This window comes from Malaclemys terrapin, chromosome 12 (assembly GCF_027887155.1).
Source record: "Malaclemys terrapin pileata isolate rMalTer1 chromosome 12, rMalTer1.hap1, whole genome shotgun sequence".
In the NCBI taxonomy this organism is placed as follows: domain Eukaryota; kingdom Metazoa; phylum Chordata; order Testudines; family Emydidae; genus Malaclemys; species Malaclemys terrapin.
Window position 1 is genome coordinate 15,798,271 of NC_071516.1, and position 24,066 is coordinate 15,822,336.

The following is a 24,066-nucleotide window of genomic DNA, read 5'->3' on the forward strand; positions in this document are numbered from 1 at the left end:
ATTGAATATGAGCCAACAATGTGTGCAGTTGAAAAAAAGGATATCATCTTTCTAGAGTGTATTAACAGTAGTGTTGTATATATGGCATGGCAGGTAATTGTTCCATTCTACTCAGCAAAGTTGAAGCCTGAGCTGGAGTACGGTATCTCATTTTGGGCATCTTTACTTTAAGAAAGATGTGGACAAATTGTTGAGAGTCCAGAGGAGAGGGAACAAAAATGATAAGCGGTTTAGAAAATCCAACCTCTGAGGAAAGGTTAAAAAACTGGATCTGTTTAGTCTTGAGAAAAGAAGCATGAGGGGGGAACCTGATAACAGATCGGGAATTCCCCATCATTGGAGGTTTTTAAGAACACATTGGACAAACATCGGTCAAGGCATACTTGGTCCTGCATCAGTATGGGAGGATGGGCTAGATGACCTTTTGGGTCCCTTCCAGCCCTACACCTTTCTGATTCTATGACTATACATTTAATAGACAATTGTCTTTGGATGTACTCCATTCTCCAGTGAGGTCACGCCAGACATTACCAACTGCTTTGATTTTAGAGAGGAGGGTCTTTTATTACTATAGAGTTCCAAAACCTGTACTGGTTGGGTTGGAACTCACCCAGAATCATAGCCGTGGATGGGCAATATGCTTCTTGTAAAAACAAACATAAATTTGAATATATTCAATACAAGTTACAAATGCAGGGTCATAGGCTGGCCATGTATGCAAGTGCATAGAGCTGTAGATTGTCATACAGTTGACAATTACTGGACGCTTCTTAAATCATGCCCCTGAGATTCTATGATGAATACAGCTTTATTGGTCTTGCCTGTACACATGCGTATACACATAGCACAAAGTCTTGTATAGTTGTACAATTTGGAATGGCTCATTAAAACCTGAGACAGATTCTCTGGGGCAGTCTCTTCTTTAGTTGTTCCAGAGTCTTGACCTAGAATCTGGAGGGGGTGTCCCCAAAGCATTGGGTCCAGATTTTTAAAATAGTCTCAGGGCCCCATTGGTTTAAATTATTGCTACTATTATGAGGTTGGGAATTACCCAACCTTATAACTCTTGAGCCTGCCTTCCCCTTACCAAAAATAAAATGATCTGTCTGCTATTGTACAATGAAGAGTTCAATGTAGTTTCTGGTAATTGGCACCTTTTTTTCTTACTTAAAACAAAAGTTTTCTCACTAGCACAATTTACTCATACTGAAAGTTTTGACTCTTTGAATGATGGATGTAAATTTTTCTTATCATCTCAGACTTTTTGCTGGTAAAAGGTTTCAGACCTTATTTAGATGAGATGCAAATACAGATGTAGTGCTGGTTTCCTGTAGTCTTTAGTTTTTTTCTTGTAATTACAGTGTAGTTGGATGGGTTTTAGCAAGCTTCTACAATAAATACATCCTCTGGGCATGTCGTATATTATAATACCTGCACATGCACTGTACATGGTATCTTAGAACAAGGTTCTATTATGGATCATAACTCTCTTCCTAATATTAGTAGCCTAAAGCTCAAAATGTTCATCTTTTGGAGGGGGTGGGGTTGTAATGGGAGTGGGATATATACACAAGAACAGATTTCATACAGTTTAAGGCTGAGATTTTCAAGGGATGGCTAAGGAAGTGCCTAACTTCCACTGATTTTCAGGGACAGCTGAATGCCTAATTCCCTTAAACCCTTTGAAAACCCCAGCCCGTGGTGTGCAATTGTACGAGCAAAATGCATACCTCATTTAAAAAAGAAAATCTATCACTAAGTTTGCTTGTGAAAACTGAAAAATGACATGCAGAAAGCTAATTGTATGCCTATTTTGTATGAAGATTTGGCCCATAATGTTTACATGCTCCTTATGTGCAAGGGGGCAGTTCATCGAACTGTGACACCAAAGAATCAGCATCAAGCTTTACTGCAGATATGCTCTTGAAGAATGTTGGTTTGCCATCACAAGGTCAGGTTCTGTGAGAAGCCCTACTGATTTCAGTATGGCTTCTTACAGAATAAAGGATAACTCAGCACGAGTAAGGGTGGCAGAATGTGGCCCAGTAAGTAGTTATATGACTAAGTGGAAATCACCAGAAATGCTTTCATGCTTTGGGGCCGCGGGGGCCAGGACAGATTAGGTTATTGCCTGTACATCTATTTAAAAAAAACTGTCTAAAAATAATTGTTTTGTTTCCCAGCCAATGAAATATATGTTCTAATATTTGTTTGTAGCAGAAAAGTTAATAAGTAACAGCACTTAGAAGAAATAAGCAGTGGATTCTTATTTCTTACCAAAAAGAACAGGAGTACTTGTGGCACCTTAGAGACTAACAAATTTATTTGAGCATAAGCTTTCGTTGACTACAGCCCACTTTATCGGATGCATAGAATGGAACACACAGAAAGAAGATATTTCTGCATAGAAATATGAAAAGGTGGAAGTAGCCACACCAACTGTAAGAGGCCAATCAATTGAGATGAGCTATCATCAGCAGGAAAAAAAAAAAAAAAGAAAACCTTTGAAGTGATAATCGAGATGACCCATAGAAGGTGTGAAGATACTTAACATGGGGAAATAGATTCAATTAGTGTAATGACCCAACCATTCCCAGTCTCTGTTCAAACCTAAGTTAATTGTATCTAATTTGCATATTAATTCAAGTTCAGCAGTCTCTCTTTGGAGTCTGTTTTTGAAGTTTTTTTGTTGCAAAATTGCCACCCTCAAGTCTGTCACTGAGTGGTTAGAGAGGTTGAAGTGTTCTTCCACTGGTTTTTGAATGTTATGATTCCTGATGTCAGATTTGTGTCCATTTATTCTTTTGCGTAGAGACTGTCCGGTTTGGCCAATGTATATGGCAGATGGGCATTGCTGGCACATGATGGCATATATCACTTTGGTAGATGTGCAGGTGAACGAGCCCCTGATGGCGTGGCTGATGTGATTAGGTCCTATGATGGTGTCACTTGAATAGATATGTGGACAGAGTTGGCACCGGGGTTTGTTGCAGGGTTTAGTTCCTGGGTTGGTGTTTTTGTTGTGTGGTGTGTAGTTGCTGGTGAGTATTTGCTTCAGATTGCAGCCCCCCTCTGTTAGCGAGGACTGCCCTGTCTCCCAAGGTCTGTGAGAGTTAGAGATCATCCTTCAGGATAGGTTGTAGATCCTTGATGATGCGCTGGAGAGGTTTTAGTTGGGAGCTGAAGGTGACAGCTAGTGGCGTTCTGTTATTTTCTTTGTTGGGCCTATCCTGTAGTAGGTGACTTCTGGGTACTCTTCTGGCTCTGTCAATCTGTTTTTTCACTTCAGCAGGTGGGTATTGTAGTTTTAAGAATGCTTGATAGAGATCTTGTAGGTGTTTGTCTCTGTCTGAGGGATTGGAGCAAATGCGGTTGTATCTTAGAGCTTGGCTTTAGACAATGGATCATGTGGTATGTCCTGGATGGAAGCTGGAGGCATGTAGTTAAGTATAGCAGTCAGTAGGTTTCCGGTATAGAATGGTGTTTATGTGACCATCGCTTATTAGCACAGTAGTGTCTAGGAAATGGACCGCTTGTGTGGATTGGTCTAGGCTGAGGTTGATGGTGGGATGGAAATTGTTTAAATCATGGTAGAATTCCTCAAGGGCTTCTTTTCCATGGGTCCAGATGATGAAGATGTCATCAGTGTAGTGTAAATAGAGTAGGGGCGTTAGAGGACGAGAGCTAAGGAAACGTTCTAAGTCAGCCATAAAAATGTTGACATACTGTGGGGCCATGCGGGTACCCATAGCAGTGGCCCCACAGTATATATTGTCCGCAAATGTGAAATAGTTGTGGGTGAGGACAAAGTCACAAAGTTCAGCCACCAGGTTTGCCGTGATATTATCGGGGATGCTATTCCTGATGGCTTGTAGTCCATCTTTGTGTGGAATGTTGGTATAGAGGGCTTCTACATCCATAGTGGCCAGGATGGTGTTTTCTGGAAGATCACCAATGGATTATAGCTTCCTCAGGAAGTCAGTGGTGTCTCAAAGATAGCTGGGAGTGCTGGTAGCGTAGGGCCTGAGGAGAGAGTCCACATAGCCAGACAATCCTGCTGTTAGGCTGCCAGTGCTTGAGATGATGGGGCGTCCAGGATTTCCAGGTTTATGGATCTTGGATAGCAAATAAAATACACCTGGTCGGGGTTCTAGGCATGTGTCTGTACAGATCTGTTCCTGTGCTTTTTCAGGGAGTTTCTTGAGCAGATGGTGTAGTTTCTTTTGGTAATCATCAGTGGGAACAGAAGATAATGGCCTGTAAAATGTGGATTTAGAGAGTTGCCTAGCAGCCTCTTGTTCATATTCCAACTTATTCATGATGACGACAGCACCTCCTTTAACAGCCTTTTTGATTATGATATCAGAGTTGTTCCTGAGGCTGTTGATGGCATTGTGTTCAGCACGGCTGAGGTTATGGGGCAAGTGATGCTGCTTTTCCACAATTTCAGCCCGTGCACGTTGACGGAAGCAATCTATGTAGAAGTCCAGTCTGTTGTTTCGACCTTCAGGAGGAGTCCACGCAGAATCTTTCTTTTTGTAGTATTGGTAGGAAGGATTCTGTGGGTTAGTATGTTGTTCAGAGGCGTGTTGGAAGTATTCTTTGAGTCGGAGATGGCGAAAGTAGGATTCTAGGTCACTGCAGAACTGTATCATGTTCGTGGGCTTGGAGGGACAAAAGGAGAGGCCCCGAGATACCTGAAACCTGTTATTTCTTACCGTTAGTCATGAACATGCAGTAGCTACCTTTTTCTATTCCTATGCCATAATTATTTTCAATCAAAAGTGCCCTTTTTCCAGTCCATTCTTCCGTCTCGTTTTTAAAATGCTTCATTAAATGGCTACTATTACTTCCTACCAGATAGGTTAAGTCTAGGACTGTATGAATCTGCAGAATGACAAGTAAATATAGTACAGGTAGTTTAGTATGTGTGCTTTTCCTGCCAGTTCTTGCTATTTTAGAGGCATTGTGGTAACTACTAGACTTGCCTTAGCACTTAAGACAGGAGGTGTACATTACAGTAGCAAAAATTTATCACTAAATGCATTTTGTTTTTGCTGTTTTGAATTTAAAAGTAAGATTTGTTAATAGCGAACAGCACAGCTTATCTCAGCATTTACTTAACAAGCTGATAGGGCTCAGAGTATCCACAAGTGTAAGCATGATTCACCACTGCATTACTCCAGTTTACACCAGTGCAATGGGGTTACATCAGCCTAAAATAGGAGTGACCAAGTGGAGACTCCTGTCCTGTGTTTTATGTCCCTTCTTTGGCTTCAGTCCGTTTGCTGAAACACTTCTGTATTGCTTTAACCATCCATTCTGGTTTAAGGAAATCAGCTCCCTCTCCCACTTCTGTATAAGTTTGTACATATTTATTCAATGAGCAAGTGTACTACTTGGAATTTTTCACTTGATCTCATCACATGTTAACTAAAACTAAACTCCATTTGCATGACTCAAACACATGTCCTTTTCTTGCAATTTCAGCTAAAACACTCTGGCATCAAACAATTAAAGTCATATCTAAATATATGCAAACAGAAATAAAGATTTTTTAAACTTTGCTATTAGCTAATACAAATCAAATCCACAAAGAGGTGCTGGATTGCCACATCACACCAAATCCAATTCAGGTTTCCACTGGCAATATATATTTTTTGAAGTGACAATTTACACTTCCAGAACTCCCACATGATGATTTCAAATCCCTTTCCAGTCCACCATATAGATCTTCCTAACTTATATAAAGATTGAACAGACAAACAATCAAGCACTATAAAGGGAATATTTATGCTCCTCATTCTTTGCATGATGTCTAGAGGTTTGATGTGATTAAGGAGTCTTGCTCCTTAATTATATAGGGCCTGATTGTGGTATAGAGCCTTACTCACACTAATTAGTACCTCACTCCACTGACTCATGGATTGGAACAACAATGATGGTATTTGGTACCATACTGAACTTCTGTGTGGAGGCTTGAGTACATGCAGTGCTGTAGGCCACTCAGAAGAAAGGTGTTAGGAAAGACCTGTTGAGTTGCATATTCCCTGTGACTGGCATGGCATGCTGATCCACCCCATCCCCGGATAATTGGGAGTCATAAATTCAGCCCCCATATGATAGTTTTCTGGACATTAGAGGGGTAGAGCCTCCAGATCAGCTCAAGATACCTCCAGCAACAATATGTTAATACCTAATGGCTTGTAGGAAAGGAGGGAAAGTACATGAAAGTTTTGCATGAAAGTGCACTTTCTTGATTTCCAGCTGACGCAAATTCTTCCTCCAGCTCAATGTGTAGGCAGAGTTTGTGCCTATCTTAGAATCTTCTGATGAGAAACCAATGATAAAATACTGTAATCCATCAAGCAAACAGGAAATCACACTTCTGAAGCAAAAATTGCTTTGCAATTGCAAATCAACAAACCTTCCCTTGCTGAGAAAAGTTAAGTGACAAGTTAATGTGTGCGTTCCCAGTTCATGGAGAAGCAATCTAGAATCCTTAATTCACTGACATCCAGTGGTCTTAAAAAGGGAAAACATTTCAATAACTGAAACCACCACAGATAACCCTTTATTATCATTTAAAACTCTTAACATCTCACTTGCCATAACGTGCTATATTTGTATGCTATCCATAATGTGCTATCATATTTGCTATCTTTTCCCAGTGGAGACTTCGGGCTTTATAAATAACACCTCTCCCCTATTTGCTGTTTGTATTGAGATTTCAGTCCTCTTATTGTGGGATCTTAATAAACTGGTTTCCACAGAATTAAATAACCAGTTTAACTGTGTGAAAGCCCTCTGGCCACAAAAGTATAATGACTTAACCGGTCACTTACAAAGTCAGGTGTGACTTATTACTGATTTACAAGGCTGTAATTATTTGCTTGACGTGAAGTATGGCAAAACAGTAAAGGAACCCAACAACTATGCACACAGTTATAGGAATGGAGTCTGGGGCCAATGCAAATTTCAAATTAGTTACGCTCTGGCAAACAGCTCCATTTTTTCTCTCTGTATACATTCACCTTTACCACGTTATATCCAAATTCATGTTATATCGGGTCGCGTTATATCGGGGTAGAGATGTAACTTGATTGAAGTTTATGCAAACTGCCCTGAGTACTTCAAGGTGGACATCTAAAGACTTAGACACTTACGGACAAATTCTCAAATGTATATTTAGGTGCTTAAAGATGCAGAGAGGTGGCTCCAGGAGTTAGGCATCTAACCTGCTTAGGCAATTCTGAAAACCCAATTAGGTACTGGTCTGCATCTTTAGGCACCTCAGTACCTTTGAAAATGAGACTCTTAGTGGAGACTTTGGAGAATGTTGGCCTCTGTGACTGGGCCAAAGCTACATGACAAGTTAGTGGCAAAGCTGAGAACCAAGCGTAGGCGTGCTAGCAGCTAGTCTTGTGCTCTAACCACGAGATAACACTTTTTAGTGACACATTTAAAGGTGAATTTTTATAAAAGAGTTGAGGCCCAACCAGGGCTGGTGAGAGCGGGTTTGGGCCCCAGTGAAAAAAAATTTTGGGGCCCCACCCGCAAGGGCAGACCAGCTAAACAGGGCTGATGAGAGGGGGGGAAGCCAGGCCCCGGGCCCCCTTCCGGACCACTGGGCCCCGGTAATTTGTACCGGCTTTTCCCCCCCCCCCCATTGGCCCTGGGCCCAACTTCCCTGTCAGGAGGGACATTGACAATAATAGAAATATGCAAAATCCACTCTGGATTTCTAGGATCATAATAATCAGTGATGTGAGCAAATTACTGAGCTGTCTAGAATTTTCCCTCAATACTTGTGATGCATTCTGCACACAGGAGATTTTGGGTTTGAAAGGAACAGACACATGTTGTATTTTTTCACTCTTCGCTCACAGACCTGCCCAGCTTCCTGTTAAGAATTCTGGGTACAGTAGCACAATAGCCATTTTCTCTTCTTTGTTCCTTACTTTGCAAGTAGCCCTATTGAAGTATGACAACTAGAGGGTATTCAGAACATCCTGGACCAAATCCAGGTCCCCTGAACTCAATGGGAGTTTTGATATAAATCTACGTGGAGCCAGGCTCTAGCCACAAGTGCAAATATTACTTCATTGCAGCGCACTGTATTTAGATTCTGTTTTGCATCTGCTTTCTATATGATATGTGAGATTCCTGGAAAGATCTTGTTGGTTGGATGGGTTTTGAGTCCATTTAAACAGGGATCAAGATTGGGTATGGGGACAGAATGACCATTTACTTTTACATATCTAACTTGTTTCAAGAGTTTGCTCAATTAAATGACATTAACAACCTAGCCGGTTATGTGAGGGATGGTGGGAGAGTGAGCAGCTAATGGAGAGGAGAAGGAGGAATGGGTCCCAGAGGGGTTCAAGTCTGTTCTTTAAATCAGAGAGTGGAATTTTGTAACAGATGAATACATTAGGAGTCATTCAATGAGTATGAGCGAAGTACCTCTTTCTAGATCCCAGAATGTATCTTTCATTCTGTTAAATGAAGAAACTAAGAAGTCCCCCTGTATTTTTTACCAGTGTAGCTTGCTGCGGCTTGGCTTCTTCCTCCTGATATATCTGAGTCTGTACTGTAGGAAGTTGATGTGCTCACATGTTCAAAGGATAGTTTTCCAAGATAGAGGGTATAACGTATTTCATGTACTGAATGGTAGGATCAAGCACATAATATGTGGCTGCACCATCTTAGGGAGCCAAGTAAAACATTTCTCTTCTGTATATAGCCAACTGAAATCTAACTGCAAAGACATTTCTGAATCTCAAAATTAGATTATTCTTGAAAGAGCATTTTTATTCCTTTAATACTGTGAGGATTTTTTAAAATCTCTGCACTGTGTTTAAATAGGAGCCAAAGGTTTTCACAATGAATTTAAAGGAAATCTAAAGATATCTGACAGATCAAAAGAAACTGACTATTAAGTATGGCCATTTTATGAGAAAAAAGTTTCATCTCCTTTGTGGTTGAAGCAAAGCTGTAACTTTCAGAATTTCTTTGCACATAACTTTCCTGTTCTTCATAGAAAATGCAAAAATCTACTGCATTTACATGGCCATCGGGTAATCTAAAAGAGGCTGAGATTAGATTTGGCATATTTGTATCATGTTTCATTTGGGCCACTAAGATGATAATTATGTGGAATTACTGTAAAAGGCAGTGACTAGTCTTTGACCTGGCTTATAAGACACATGAACCTCCTGTGCCTCAGAAATCTCAGATCAAATTATTGGCACGTCTCGTACAGTTTGAATCAAGGTAATTTATCGGGATAATTTTTAATATTCATTTTTAGATAATAATATCAGTTAGGAAATGCAAAAAAACCCAGTAAAATAGAGTGCTGGATCTGAGCCAATAAAAGGTCAGCGGTTAAGTTCTGCCTTGTGTATTGTGTATGCCGAAATGTCCGTTTAATAAACTAAGACACACAATGAAAGAGTAGCCGATAACTGTAACATTTGGCCTTATGAAATAGGCTGAAGGTTACAATTTTTTTCTCAAAAATGGTTTTGCAAATCTTTTTCAGAGCTGATAGATACACACCTTAGCTGGATACAAAACATTATATGAAACAGAATGACTGTGATCTTTGATCCAAGCAATCAAAGTAAAAGGTAATTGATATTTTTCTGCCTTTTCTCCAGCTGTGTGTTTTCTTAACCTTATACTTATTTTAAAACAAAATTAAAAATCCTGCCACTTTTAATTTGGCTTAAAAGCTTTTAAATCTTTTTTTTTTAATTCCTCTTGCTTCCATTTTATATACCTTGTAGATTTCCTGAAATATCTGGGGCTTGGTGGGCAGGGAAAAGGCATTGAATTGTGCATGCTCTGTGTATAAGAATATTGACATTTACATGTGGTGCCTACCTTATGTCATTAGAACCCGCAGTTCGCCTGGGTGTATCAAACTGTGTTCCTAGCAAACGCATCATTCTACAACTGTGAGGAAAGATCGTCCTCTCCACTCCTCACTGTGGGTCTCTCATATGCAGTCAGTTCTTTCATGCATATTCTGCACTTGTTTCACATGCAGAACCCCTGGCAATGTCCATGAATAAGCAGGATTTCTGAACTGCAGCACAGAGAAGAGAGGGGAATTTATCCTGCAACGCAGATTAGTTTCATCTCCTTTAGTGAGAATTTTGGGCCAGATCCTGCAAACTTCACTGTCACAGGACTCCACCTGGGCAAGAGAGTCTTCTCACTTGCCCTGGTTTTATGGTGGCATGGCTGCAAAGATGTGACTAAGAATTACTTCTGATTTATGCAGCCACAAGGACCTGACTCAATGCCCACCACGGCCAGTGAGAGTATTTTCTTTGATTTCAATGATCATTGGGTAGGGTCGTAAGTGAGAAGAGAATCAAGCTCACTTTAAGTGGCATCACATCCACTTAAATCAAGTCTGACTTTGGCCCACTGATTAGAATGGAGCATTGCTTGATTGAGAACTCCATGACCCCCTTTTCTTTCTTTTTTTATCTTTCCTTGGATATTTCATTTGGCTCAAGCTTTTAAATTTATTTGTCAAGACGGGGTTTGATTTTTTTTAAATGCATTTATTTATTAAAACTGTGACTTTATCATGTGCATGTAAACTTGGGATCTTGCATCGTCAGCCCATGACGTTAGTAATAACAGTCCTTTTACTGAGAGGATGTTAACCAGCAAAAATACAAAAGCAGTCCTTGTGCTGTTGCTGGTTAACATCCTCAGAGTAAAAGTGCTAGCAAGAATCCTTTAAGGCTTCTACTCTTTTTAAGTGACTAGACTTGAATGTATACATGGGTACTACAATTCCCACTAACTTCCCTGTTGCAAGGGGGTAGGCAGGTTGTTTTCTAAAATTAATCTTCCCCCCCCCCTTCTTTTTTTAGGGATTTATTATTCGTCTGTAAAAAGTTGCTCTGAGCACAAGCCTGGCACACAAGAGTTTTGCAAATCAGAGTTTTGACCCTGTTTTCTTTGCCTTGCAGAGAGCTGTTTTACTACAAATTTACATGCAGGCTTTTTTCAATAATACAGATTTAAACTGAAAAGTCAAAGGGACATTCAATTCTGGACCCTTTTTCTAGTGGTGTAGCCATCTGTAATTTAAACCCCTCCACAATGACTCCAGTGGACCTATTCCAGGTTACACCAGCTGAGGATCTACCCCTGTGTGTAATGTGGACATGGCCCTTTGTAAAGCAGCATAGACACCTGAACTGAGGGTTGAAAGAATTCAGATCTTTCATATGGATTTTGACTCTTAGGGTTTTATCTGTCTAGGCTCATAAAGGCCACAGTAAAATAGCTCGTCACAAACATTAATGAATTTATCCTCACACACTCCCATGAGGCAGGTGAACGTTATTATCCTTATTGAGCAGATGGGGAGCTGAGGCACAGAGAGTTTAAGTGACTTGTCCAAGGTCATGCAGGAAGTCTGTGGTGAGCTGCCAACAGCACCCAGGTCTTGTGAGACCCAGTCTAGAGCCCCCAACTACAAGCCCTTCCTCTGGATCCATAATATCGAAATCAGAGAAGATAGAATCCAGCCTCTTCTACAGAGACCAATAAACAAGCTTGTGCAGGGAAACATAGAATAGCAGGGCTGAAAGGGACTTTAGGAGGTCATCTAGTCCAAACCACCTGCTCAAAGCAGGACCAAGTCCCAGACAGATTTTTGACCCAGATCCCTAAATAGCCCCCTTAAGCATTGAACTCATAACGCTGGGTTTAGTAGGCCAATGCTCAAACCACTGAGCTATCCCTCTACCTCACATGAAGGGGTAGAATCTGTTCCTCAAGAAAGGCACCAGCCACCACTGTGGCCATAGCACAGTCCCTGAATGTAGGTCACTGAAGACGCCAGCACTTCAATTCATGACCATAATCCAAGTCAAGTACAAAATTACCAGTGCAAATTGCACTCACAAAATGGCAGCCATCCTATTGAAAATGTGGCTCAATATTTGTGCATGACACAGCCAATATTTGCATGTGCCAAATGGGTATCTAATAGAAAAGCGACTGCCTCACGTTGCTCAGGTGCTTATTTGCATGTGCAAATATGGGGGAGAGGACATTGTTGCAGTCATAGTTTTGAAGGCCCTTGGAAAACTGGACAGTAAAGTACTAACTAACCCAAAGTAATGCAGACTGCAGTAATGCATGGTGTTTGAGCCATACTGTTGCTTGTAGCTACTGCAGGGATCTCCAAGTATTAGGGCTGATGCATTCCATATTAAATGGAGTCACACACAAGGATAAGCTGCAGTAGGAATTCTGGCCTGAGAATTTCCCTGTTCTGTTCAGCTGACATCAGATATTATTTAAATGTGCATTCTTTATTATTTACTTTTCATAATGTTTGTTTATGTCCTCATAATGTGGCTTGTCCTGTTTTATCAGCTCTTCTGGCTTCAACATAGGTGACAGTCCACTACAAAGCAGGCACACAACAGGCACCTTAAGATGATAACATTTTATTCATTAGTCAGATCATTTCTGTTTACTCTCAACTAATGAGTAGCGATACTGGACTAGGCAGGCCATTTGTCTGCTCTAGTTTTAGACATTCCTCTTTTGCTAAGGTTTGGCCCCTTTCCAGTATTGAGACAAACTTGGATGTGATTGTATCTGGTATCAAAGACGGGGAAAACCATTTTGAATGGCACGCTACCTTCACCACACCAGCATGCACCGTGCATATGAGATCACGCCAGTGGGAGTAGGGGGGAGGTGGTCTTCAAAATGGCTTCCTCCATGCAGCGTGATTTCACTTGCACAGTGCACGTGAAGTCATGTCAGCAGGGATAGGGTCACGCTGTTCCTGGAAATATTGGAATGTCCGGTATTCCGGGGATGTGGAAGTGTCCACCCTATACTGGAAATTTTAATTATGGGCATTTCTACACTACAGCTGTAAGTCGACCAAAGATAGGTCGACTTACAGCCAGTGCAATAACTACCCTGCTTTTGTCGGTGGTGCGCATCCTCACCCACAGCACTTCCACTGACTGAAGGGGGCGGGGGGGAGCGGGGACTGAGAGTCAGGGCTCTCAGATCTGTGCAGCTCTCCACTGGGAGTCCAGCTATGCCCTCAGCTCTTGCCTCCCGGCTCTCAAGCGGGAGCAGAGGGCAGCCGCCTGAACTTCTTGGCTCCCTGAGCGGGGAGCCTGTGGGCAGCAGCCCAGCTAGAAGTGGGGAGCTGGGGGCTGCCGGGTTCTAACTGACCAGCTTTCTTGACAAGACAGCCAACAGCTGATATAAGTAACGCCGTGTCTACAAGACGCTGCGTCATCCTAACTACACCGACGTAAGCGCTACGCCTCTTACGGGGATGGAGTTATGATGTCAGCATGAAGTAGGGCACTTACATCTGCGGGACAAGGCTGTAGCATGTACACTGACATAATTAGGTCAATGTAAGCTGCCTTACGTCGACCTAACTGTGTAGTGTAGACCAGGCCTATGCTACCACAAAAAGAGACATTTAGAGATGAAAGTCTGATCAGAATGCAAACTTCCTCCAAAGTTTGGGTGTGTCTGGATTTGTAGCTCCCAGTCAGCCTACTATAGAAACTCAGGTCACTAAAATCAGATCTGGATAGGGATTCAGATTCTCCCAAAATACCGAGAAAGACAGGTTCAACATGAATGGTTTCATTCAGCCCAGTGTCGAGATAACCCTGAGCTGGGAAGATTGGCTCCAGTTGCTGTTATTTTATTTAGTTGTAGTGCAGTAGTGCTTAGGAGCCCCCGTTTTGGGCTAGGACCCAGGTGTGCTAGGTGCTGTACAAACAGGATTGCTGGTCCTTCTCTTAAAGCCGCAGTGTTATGGCTCAGGCCCATTTATAGCAAGAAGACAGCAGCCTCTGGCTAGCTTACTTTACAGCCTTATTGACTCATTCTGACTTTCATTAGTAATAAATATATACAAAAATGAGAGTTTGCTCTGCAGCCCTCAGGAACCAAAAGCCTCACCCGCCATAGCACAGACAAACCTCTGCCCTTGTGTACACCCATGAAGCCCCACCGCAGTCCAAGAAACAGTAACCAGTCAGGTTACAAAGCTGTCTGGTTCACTGTGTTGCTCTGTTGTTTCTACTGTTGTACAGTCACTGCTGTCCACCCTGTCACCTCAGCCAATAAAACCCTGCAATGCAAATGAATTCAACTTGCGGGGGAGAAAGTGAAGCTGACTGTCAAATAAACCCTATAACCGCTAGATTTCAACGGCCTCACTACATTGTCCACACTATTTTGCACCTACCAGCTACAGAGTCATCCATATTTGCACTGGAGACCAGAGAGTAGCTGTTCTCCTGTCGCTGTACTGTTAGCCTGGCAGCCCTGCCCTGCAGTTTTTGTTTTACTCAAGTTTTATTTTTAGCAGTAGAAACAAAAGAAAAAAAAATCAGTATCCCAGACGAATTTCCCGCAGTAAGTTTACAAAGATTAGTTTAGGTCTATTTTCCAAATAGGGTAAGTCTTTTTCACCTTCTTGTTTCCAGCTAAAATATTAGCCCTCGCTAGACTGAAATGACCTCTTGTCATCAGGAAGAATGTCATGTTTCCATATGAGGTGGCTGTATTAAATTGACAGGAAATGCACATACAATATGTTTTTGATACACTGACTGAATGAACAAACGTGTTGATAAATAAATCAGGCTGCCGTTTCAGCCCACTCCTTTTTATAAAGGAAATGACCCCGTAGAGTCGGTGCCCACTTCTTTCACCTCACTGCTATTTTTAGCAGCAGAGGCTATGAAAATTTCCATTGAAGATCTGCTCCTCTCATTTCCTGGGTAGAGAAAACAGGAAGTCCTTTAAGCTGAGCCTAACTCGGTTTTGCATGAAACTAGAGCAATCTCACCTCCCACTGGCAGTTTGATTACACTGCAAAGCCTCAGAACCACAACAGAGCTAATAACCTTCAGCTATACAGTTGTTTCAGTGAACTTGCACAAGTGGTTATGGGCAGAAGCTGATATAAGATATGGCAGGTGGAAGTTTAGGCATGAGGAGATAGTAAAAATCCCCTTCGCTGTATAATAGTTTTTTCTAGCATACCTCTGCTTTTCAGTAGGCGCCTCCAACAATCAAATCCAGGTCAGGAACATGAAAGCATATCCTGACTGGAATTAGGAAGATGTGCTAAATTCTGAGGTGTACTGCTAGTGGGATTTCTGTGCACGGAGGGGTAGAACCTACTTTCCCTCTAAATAGGTGTGTAGAAGCCCTGAATGCATTGAACTTAATACTGCTCTGCTGCATCGGTGTGGGGAGTTCAAATCCCGTCTGCAGAATAAAGCATAGATCACTGCACCCTACAGTTTTTTTCAAAAGGGACACTATTATAGTATGAAACACCAGCTGGTTTGTTACACTGGCACTGTATCTTTTAAGCAGTCCTTGCCCTTAACAGATTCATTTTTATGGCATCTTAACATGTGGCACTGAATTTTTATTCTATTGTTAGGTTCATTCTCTGATTAATTAAACAGGGTTCAATGTATTTTGATCTCTTTCTAACCCTGATTCAGAAAAGCATCTCCTTATTCAGATAGGGTACTGAAGCATGCGCATAAGTTCTTTCCTAAATTGGCATTTCTCTCTCTCTCTCTCTGTACAGTGGCTTGGGCAGAGGATACATATTGTTTTAAGTGAACTAGTTCCAACAAAAATTGAAATGGCAGTTCTAAGTTCCCATGCAAAAAGGTGTGCCCGTGATTGCAAGAGCAATTAGAGATGGGCCCATTCGGATCTGGAAATGGATCCAACTCTGAATTTTCACCAAAGATTTGGGGCAAGAAGAGAGTTTGGATCTGGTGTTCTGGACTAATCCATCTGTAATGCACCCCCAGTAATTGCATGCAAAAATTAGTAAGGTACTTACTATTGTGAGCATATAATCAATTTACACAAGCAATTGAAGTAATTTTGATCATAGATCTGGGCTTCTAAAATTTTGAATATTTGGTTATTATAATTTTAACAAGAATTTACCAAGATCGATTGAGAGGCCCATATATTCATAATTATGCACCTTATTTGCAAATGCAATTGCCATGATTCCGAGAGGTTAAACTGAACCCACAAATAGCAGATTCTGGCAAAAATATGCACACATAATTGCTGTGCCAGATACAAATCAGGTAATGTCACCTCCAAATGAGATAGCTACCCATTATCTCCATTTAGCAGTGGAGATATGGCTAGGTTTTGCATCAGTTGTTCTGGCAGGGTCTGATGCCGCTTTCAGTTGGTATGTCCTGGTGTGTGGGGAATTTTCTTCTTCTGCTGAGCTTGGAGGGGTTGGGCGGCTGTCTGAAGGCCAGAAGAGGGGATTCAGGAAATCCTTCCCCCTCCCCACAACACACCTTTCAAATCTGTGGATCCTACATATGCCAATCACTACATGTGGTGTACCTTATCCGGTGCACTAAATGCCCCAATAACAACTATGTGGGAGTACGCTTCCCAGACCTGAAGAAAAGCTCTTTGTAAGCTTGAAAGCGTGTCTCTCTCTCACCAGTAGAAGTTGGTCTGATAAAAGATATTACCTAATATCCTGGGATTGACATAGCTACAACACTGCATACTACAGTAGAACCTCAGGGTTATGAACACCATAGTTATGAACTGACTGGTCAACCACGGACCTCATTTGGAACCGGAAAAAAAGCAGCAGCGACCAAAAAAAAAAAAAAAAGGCAAATACAGTTCTGTGTTAAACGTAAACTACTAAAAAAAGGTGGGGGGGATTTTTCTTCTACGTAGTAAAGTTTCAAAGCTGTATTAAGTCAATGTTCAGTTGTAAACTTTTGAAAGAACCACCATTTTGTTCACAGTTACAAATGTTTCAGAGTTATGAACAACCTCCATTCCCGAGATGTTCATAACTCTGAGGTTCTACTGTATATTGTAACACATAATGATGTTGTTTTGGGTTTTTGCATAGAAAAGCAAGGAAGGGACACTAATGCATTCTGTTGGTCTTTATTATTAGTTACCAGCACACAATGTCAGGAGGTTAGAGTAATAATTGCATAAAGAGGCATGGAACATGGAAGTTTTATTTCTGTGCTGTAAAGAAAAATACACTATGCGACAAATATGTTAAGGGCAAGATTTTCAGAAAAATACTTTTGCACATGACTTACATGCACAGAATTTTCAATGCAAGCACACAAGTTTGGCATGTGTAAAAATGCACTTCCCAAAATTTGGTGCTTCACTTTTCTAATTTTTCTTACTTCATCTTGGTAAGAATGTCAATATCCACTGACTCTTTGGGACTTTTTGTCTACGAAGCAGGAAAAGAATTATTTTATGCATATGCACATTTTGGTGATCCAGTAGGGAACTGAGTTATCTGAGTGTTTGGGTTTTTTGTTAATAATAGATATGTTGTTATAAAATGTCAAGGGGATGTTTGAGACTTAATAGCAAAACCTGCTCAGATTGCTTTGGATTCCCATCACTTTCAGAACATGCTAAATCTCTTTCCCCTTTTTCATTTCACAGTTAATGAAATTATCAGGAAGGAGTTTTCTGGACTCCCTGCCAGAAATCAGACGTAGAAGAAGAGATTTGTGAGACAACTTTTACTGAATCCTTCCATAACTGACCTGTTTAGATCCTTCCACTGCCCCTTCAACCTTCTGCTTCCTTAATCGTTCATCTCAAGGCACCGATTCAATGCAAGGAACAATGTATTGGCATCAAGCTGACAGCCTTGACTAAGCAACTCGCCACCTCTCTCTGTAAACATCAAAAGGACACCCTTCCTTTAGTCCAAAAATTGTATTGTTCTCATATCACATGGTATGTGTCTTGCCTGCTGCAAAAATATATTTATATATATATATATCATAATAATAAGGGAGAAGAAAGGCATCGCTCCAGAGCTCTGTTCTACAGCAAATGTGGTTATATATTAGCACTTAATTAGATGGGAACGGGAAATAAGGGCAGAGGGAGTGCTTGCATTTTATATAAGATTAACAACACTTCGCATTTAAATAGCAATACCTTTCCATCCAGATCTCAAAGCCCTTTACAAACACAGGTCACACATTATTATTCCCAATGTTATCAATGGGGGTAACTGAGGCACCCATCAGTTAAGGGACTTGCACGAGTCAGGCCACATCTACACTATGGGTTCTGCATTGATGGAAGGTGTTTTTCCATCCCTGTAGGTAATCCACCTCTCCCAGGGGCAGCAACTAGGTCAATGGACGAATTCTTCCATCAACCTAGCTGCATCTATCCTGAGAGTTAGGTCAGCAAAGCTACAGTACACAGGGGTGTAGCCATGTTGAACTAATATTTAAGACTAGACCAGGTCTCAGTCTGATCTGGGAACAGAACCCAGGTTTCCTGACTCCTACTCCTGTGCTCAGCACACCACACTGTAGTTGCCACGTGAATCCAGGACTTTCTTTGTTGTTTTTAATCAGAGGTGATGTGCCTTTGAAGGAGAGGGATGCTTAGAGAGAATTAAGTTAAAAGAACAATTCAACGTTTCTAATGTACAGCCCAAGTTAAAATAACCCCTGATAAAATGAAGCGGATGCATCTATTGGAGTTACAAAATTCAAGCAGAATTATGCCTGTCAAAAGACTTTGCGATTGACCCAAATTACTGGTTAGCCAATACATTGACAGCTTTTAATTTTTTTATTCTAATAAAGTGCTGCTGTTTATTTTCATGTAGAACCTGCCTTCAATTCGTAACTGCTCTCATTTAGAAGCCACATTTAACCATACAAGCTGCAGGGGAAAGTAATTACATCTAAAAGAAGCCACACATTTATTTGTCTTTTTTTCTTTTGCTTTGAAAAGCCAGCAGCAATTTACAGAAAGGCTGAACTTCCTTGTTAGTCTAATAAGTTAGCTATGTACGACTTCTAGTGCTAACACATAGTTTGAATATACTGTGCTCATGAAAGTTAATCACAATAAGAAACAGAATATGGATAATATTTGCCATTTGCAGATGCACAGCTAGTAAGCTTGTCAAGTTTCACGCTTTCCATTTTTAGTGTGTTATTGCTTCCCTGCCATGATAAAAAGATATAATACTTGGATAAAGAAATACAGTAAGGGCTAACCATAATATTGCAGCAAATGTAATAATGTAAAAATGTAATAATCTTTTGTTAAATTAATGAAATCAATATCCTTAAAAGTGCTTGTAGGAAATTTGCAGTGCTAAAGATCCCTCTAGAAGGCACACTAGCTAAAGACTCAAGGGTTTCAAAGCAAAGATTGCCAGTACCCATGTGTCTACATGGTGACAGCATGAATTAGGTTGTATGAAAATATTAGATCAGAACTTCTGTAGAATGTTTGCCCAATGCTGCAAGAAAGATAAGTGCATAGACCCCATGGAATAAGTACTGGGTTTGGCACAGCCATTCTTCATGAGTTTTGTGAAAATATATATTTTCTGCCACTAAATTCTACCACTTAAGATATGCAAAGGCTTATATCCTGGAGAGATTTAATGGATAGCATTTCACTAACTCTCTCCAGGATATAAGCCTTTGCATAGCTTCAGAATGCCTGATTGAGAAATGGACCTCAACCAAAATCTTGGATCTTAAACAACCCAGGATCTTTGGAGTATCTGAAATCAGAATTTTGCAAATGGGAAAAACAAAAGCCTGGATTCAAACCTTCTTAGGTCATTTAAAGTTTGAGTTTATATCCTGAACAGAATTTTGTGGCTTACTGGAGCCCCTTTCTATTCTTAATCAAAAAGTTGATTAGATATGTGGCCTGCTCATGAAGTTTGCTTCTTTTTTTCAGGTGGGTCAAACATATACTGCTCATACATGCAGACAGTGTTAGTGTAACACACAGACCAAGCAGGAGCATTTCTTCCAGTTGGAAGGTATTCTGCTTTGTACGATTAGAATCTTTTTCAGAAGGTCATTTTCCCATATGCCATTTCAGCAATACTAAATGTGACTATCACACAATACTGTCAGCAGTGGATGTTTCAGTCTGCCATTCATATAGCCAGCTACACATGCTCCATCTGTAAATAATACAACAAAAGGTTCAAGTCCTGGTCCTGTACCCACTGAAGTCAATAGACTTTTTGCCATTGGCTTCCATGGGAGCAAGCCTGGGGCTTTGAATATGATGAATTAAAAATGACCTAGATGTAGTGGAATTATTGTATATTATTCAACAACTCTAGGTGCTATGTTTAATTTCCTCAGAGACTTGCTTTAATAATGCAGTGTACCATGAGATATTTAAGATCTCTGGTTCTTTTTAAGGCAGATAAAGTTCCAGGCAAAACATCCGATTGTTTTGAATTGTCTTGGTTCTCAAGGAGCAAAGTCATCTTGCACAAGTTGTTTACTTCAGCTGACTTTACTTGAGCAAGTGTGTAGTGAGTTTTCCAGTTTTATACAATTTTGGCATAAAGTAATTAAAAGCTACCATAAAAATTACTTGGCAGATTTGTTTTCCCGTATGGACTCTCTTCTTGTTGGATTTTAATAAGCAGCACAAAGAAATATGTGAACTAATTATTTTGTTTACACAATACATTGGCTAGATGGCATGTTCTAAAAACACTGCAACTCATTAAATGATAGTTTAAAAATAAAACCCCAAGAAGGGACAGGTTTTCAACAACATTATACACACAAATGCATGCCTGACTTGGACAAGTATATGGGGTAATTGCACACACAAATCCACTAGAAACCTTGGTCATCTCAACATGCAATTACCCAAATGAAATGTGAAATCATAGTACATGTGTTCCCATTAAGTGTGCCTACCTGTTCTGGAACTGCCCCTAAATTATCAGTTGAGCATCCTGCATCATTTCCCCATTTTACATATTAGGCTTTTCTTACCATGATACATAAATGTATAAACCAAACAGGAACTAAGGTTTTGATCCTTACAATGTGACACGCACGTGGAGTTCCACTGAAGTCACATTGCAGGATTTGCCTGTTAAACATGCTCTCTCTTCTATTTTGGTGGAAGACTTGTTTTGTTTTTATTTTTAAATCCATTGATCTTACATTTTCCTTCAAGAGCTAGGCTGCGTAGGGTGGGATAGTAATTTTTATGTGCTGCAAGGGTTCTAGTGCCGCTTGCATTAAACTGGAGCTTTTCTTCCTAAGTTTAATACATAGCTAATTAGATGTATTTGTGTATGAGCATATACACACATATGTTATATACTTGGGTTGCAATCCTGCGACTGGCACCAAAGGGACAGAACACTGCACCCGCATGATGTCAGCTAAAGGATCAAGGCTCTTCATACATTCATATAATATAGACTACATTTTAGTGGTTTTATTTACAGCTACATGGAGTCTGCCTATACTACTGTATCTGCTTGTCATCATTTTACATGCAAAACATTCGATAAATAATATAGTCTTAACTAACTTCATATTTATTTCTGGAGAGAGGAAGGAGGATCCTAAGACACAGCGTTATGCAGTTTTGTCTCTTAAAAATGTTATAGCTATGCTGAATAGCTTCAAAATATATAGTACTAAATTATTTCTTTTTTTTTTTTTTTTTTTTGCTAAGCAGTGTTTTTCCAGTATTAATATTGTTACATAAATAAAAATTGCTCTCTTGCTCTCGCTGTAGAAACATTAGGTTCAACTTTGAAGAGTTAATAGCATTTGTGAGTAATTTGTTCTCACTTTATCTGGAAAATAGCCATATTTGCACATGAGGAAATTCTGTCTTTCCTCAGTTATCTGAATGTTTCACCACAGTGCCTTCCTGCTATTGTACCAAAGGCCCGCCAAATATAATGTCTGCAGGGTGAACAACTCTAATGTGTTTTCCATCAATGTTATACCATGCTAAGTACATGGGGCTCATTGTAACTCAAAGTGCGTCTAGCTGTCTTTTTTCCCCCCCACACTTTTCCGTCATAGCTTTGGCTGCAAATTACAGGATGCGCTTCTATAAACTGTTGCATCAATTATATAAATATATAAAATAAAATAATCATTCTTGATACATAAACAGTCCGAGAGCGTAATGGGAGTTGACAGCTATAAGGAAGATTTTATGTCAGTTACAAATGTTGTAAGTAAAGTTTGCCAGGGGAGTAATTGCTTGTGAAGAGATTTGCAATGAAATATGCAGCCCAGTTTTGTTTTTCTCCATGAGAATGAGCAAAATGTAAGATCTGAACAGCAGCAGTGGATTGAAAGTGTCTATTGTATGTGTTTTTATTGGTAGAAAGAATGTAGAAGAGCCATGTTTTTTGCACTTGCTTTATTTGTATCCATGTAAATATGTATTACTTCATTCTTCTTGTAGGAATACACCATTTTCTGAATGTAGTATATTTCCAAAGACATAACTATGTTATTCTCTATTGTATAAAAATGCTGCTGCTTGATAATATATCCAAAACAGTTCTCAAAATTAGCTAGCATGTTTTTTAATATATTTTGTAATCGATATCTTAAAAAATAAAAGTGTCTATGCTTTTTATCTGCCCCAAATATGCAACATCTTTTGCATTAGAAATGGTATTTATAAAGGATTGTTTTGCATTTTTTCCAAGTGGATTAATTTCTCTATGCATTTGTTATTGAACTTTTCCCCCGTAAGATAAATGATTTCAAGTTGGTATTTGATAAGTGTTCCAAAGACTCCAAACATGTTTTTGAACACACTGTTTTTCAAAATACTTCAATGTGACTTGTTTTCCAATGAATCAGTTTCCAAATTGCTACTTATCACAGAACAATTGTTTCTTACATGGATTCAAGAAAATGTCTGTCTAAATTTAAGATATAAAACTGGGTCAAACCTGGTGATGTTTGACCCATTTTAAATTATCTGATGGCCCAATTTAGTATCTACATTGAATGTTTGTTATTTATACTGTTTGTGCTTATGGAATTGGGAGAAGTGCCTAAATTGGATTTAGAAAAAGTGAACCACAGATTCCCCAAAACTCAGTTACTTACTGTTTCCTATGGAATTTGTGATGTGTTTTTCGTATTGTCCATGATTTCACACGTAATTCTAAAGCATTTAGCTTGATATGAAAAGGGATAGACACCAACGTACCAATTAGCTCTTAATACAATATGAACTATCCACCCCTTTGAACATTTCACATGAAGTTAGTATACCTTTCTCTTACATCTGTGCTACTGTGTAACCCCAGTGAATGACAGTTGCTAACAATTTGCTTAACCAGCATCAATCACCTTATTATAGTCTATGTAAGATTTATCTATTTTTAATTGTTCCTTGTGTGTAATCCAAAGAAATAAACTGGTACCTGACTAATGTTGCAATAAAGTTTCAAATGCAGGTGCTGGTAGCTGTATATGATCATATAGGCTGCCAATGAGAGGCAATCAGGGGAAAAGTTTATATTTCGAGTTTCCTTCGCTAACTCCCCTGAAACTGCTACAAAAAAGCTGGAAGATTCCAGCAATAATGACCTATGCAGATGCTACATGGATACACTGAGTTTCCAAACAATCCATCTATCTGTTATAGAGTAGATGAGTTATTTTCAAATAGTACTAAGGCCTAGACTGCAATGCTCATACTCATGCTAAGCAGTACCTTACTACATGAGTAGTCCAATGGGTGTCGGCAGGTTGTAGACTATGGGTGAAGTCAGGTGCTATTCAGTGTCAGTAAGGGTGGCATAATTGGGCAATAAGTAAGTAAATCAATTAAAAAATAACTATTTCTGGTGATCCCTGTATTCCCAGGCTCGCTGCTCAAGTCACAGTCTCCATGTTTAGCTAACACTCTGCGTTAAATGCAGATACTCACCTGAAGTGAGCAAATGACTTTCAAACAGACATTTTACTACTAACTTGCTTGTGCAAAAGTCTATGCTTAAAAAGTGAAGAGGGGTTTATATAACACACATTCCTATGCAAAACATTGTTAACCTCCAATTCAATGATTTTTCCTATCTGTAAAATATTTTTATATAGCTTGTACTATGATAGTTTAGCAATAAATCAAAGGATAACATCTGCAGCATGTGTGTTT

General features: G+C 39.9%; 1 protein-coding gene across 6 annotated transcripts in view; it reads left to right on the plus strand.

Annotated features, from left to right (window-relative positions):
* The window catches only part of NFATC2 (nuclear factor of activated T cells 2), a 126,814-nt gene extending 102,760 nt beyond the window's left edge, over positions 1-24,054 (plus strand). For 5 of the 6 annotated variants that reach the window (XM_054046296.1, XM_054046297.1, XM_054046298.1 and 2 more), the window contains exon 10: positions 17,545-24,054. In XM_054046296.1, the coding sequence (XP_053902271.1) occupies positions 17,545-17,600 (56 nt within the window). In that variant the 3' untranslated portion in view covers positions 17,601-24,054. Of the gene's footprint in view, positions 1-9,547; positions 9,636-17,544 lie in introns of all 6 variants that reach the window. The other variant, XM_054046295.1, reaches the window with a different exon arrangement.
* Positions 24,055-24,066: the final 12 nt, after the last annotated feature.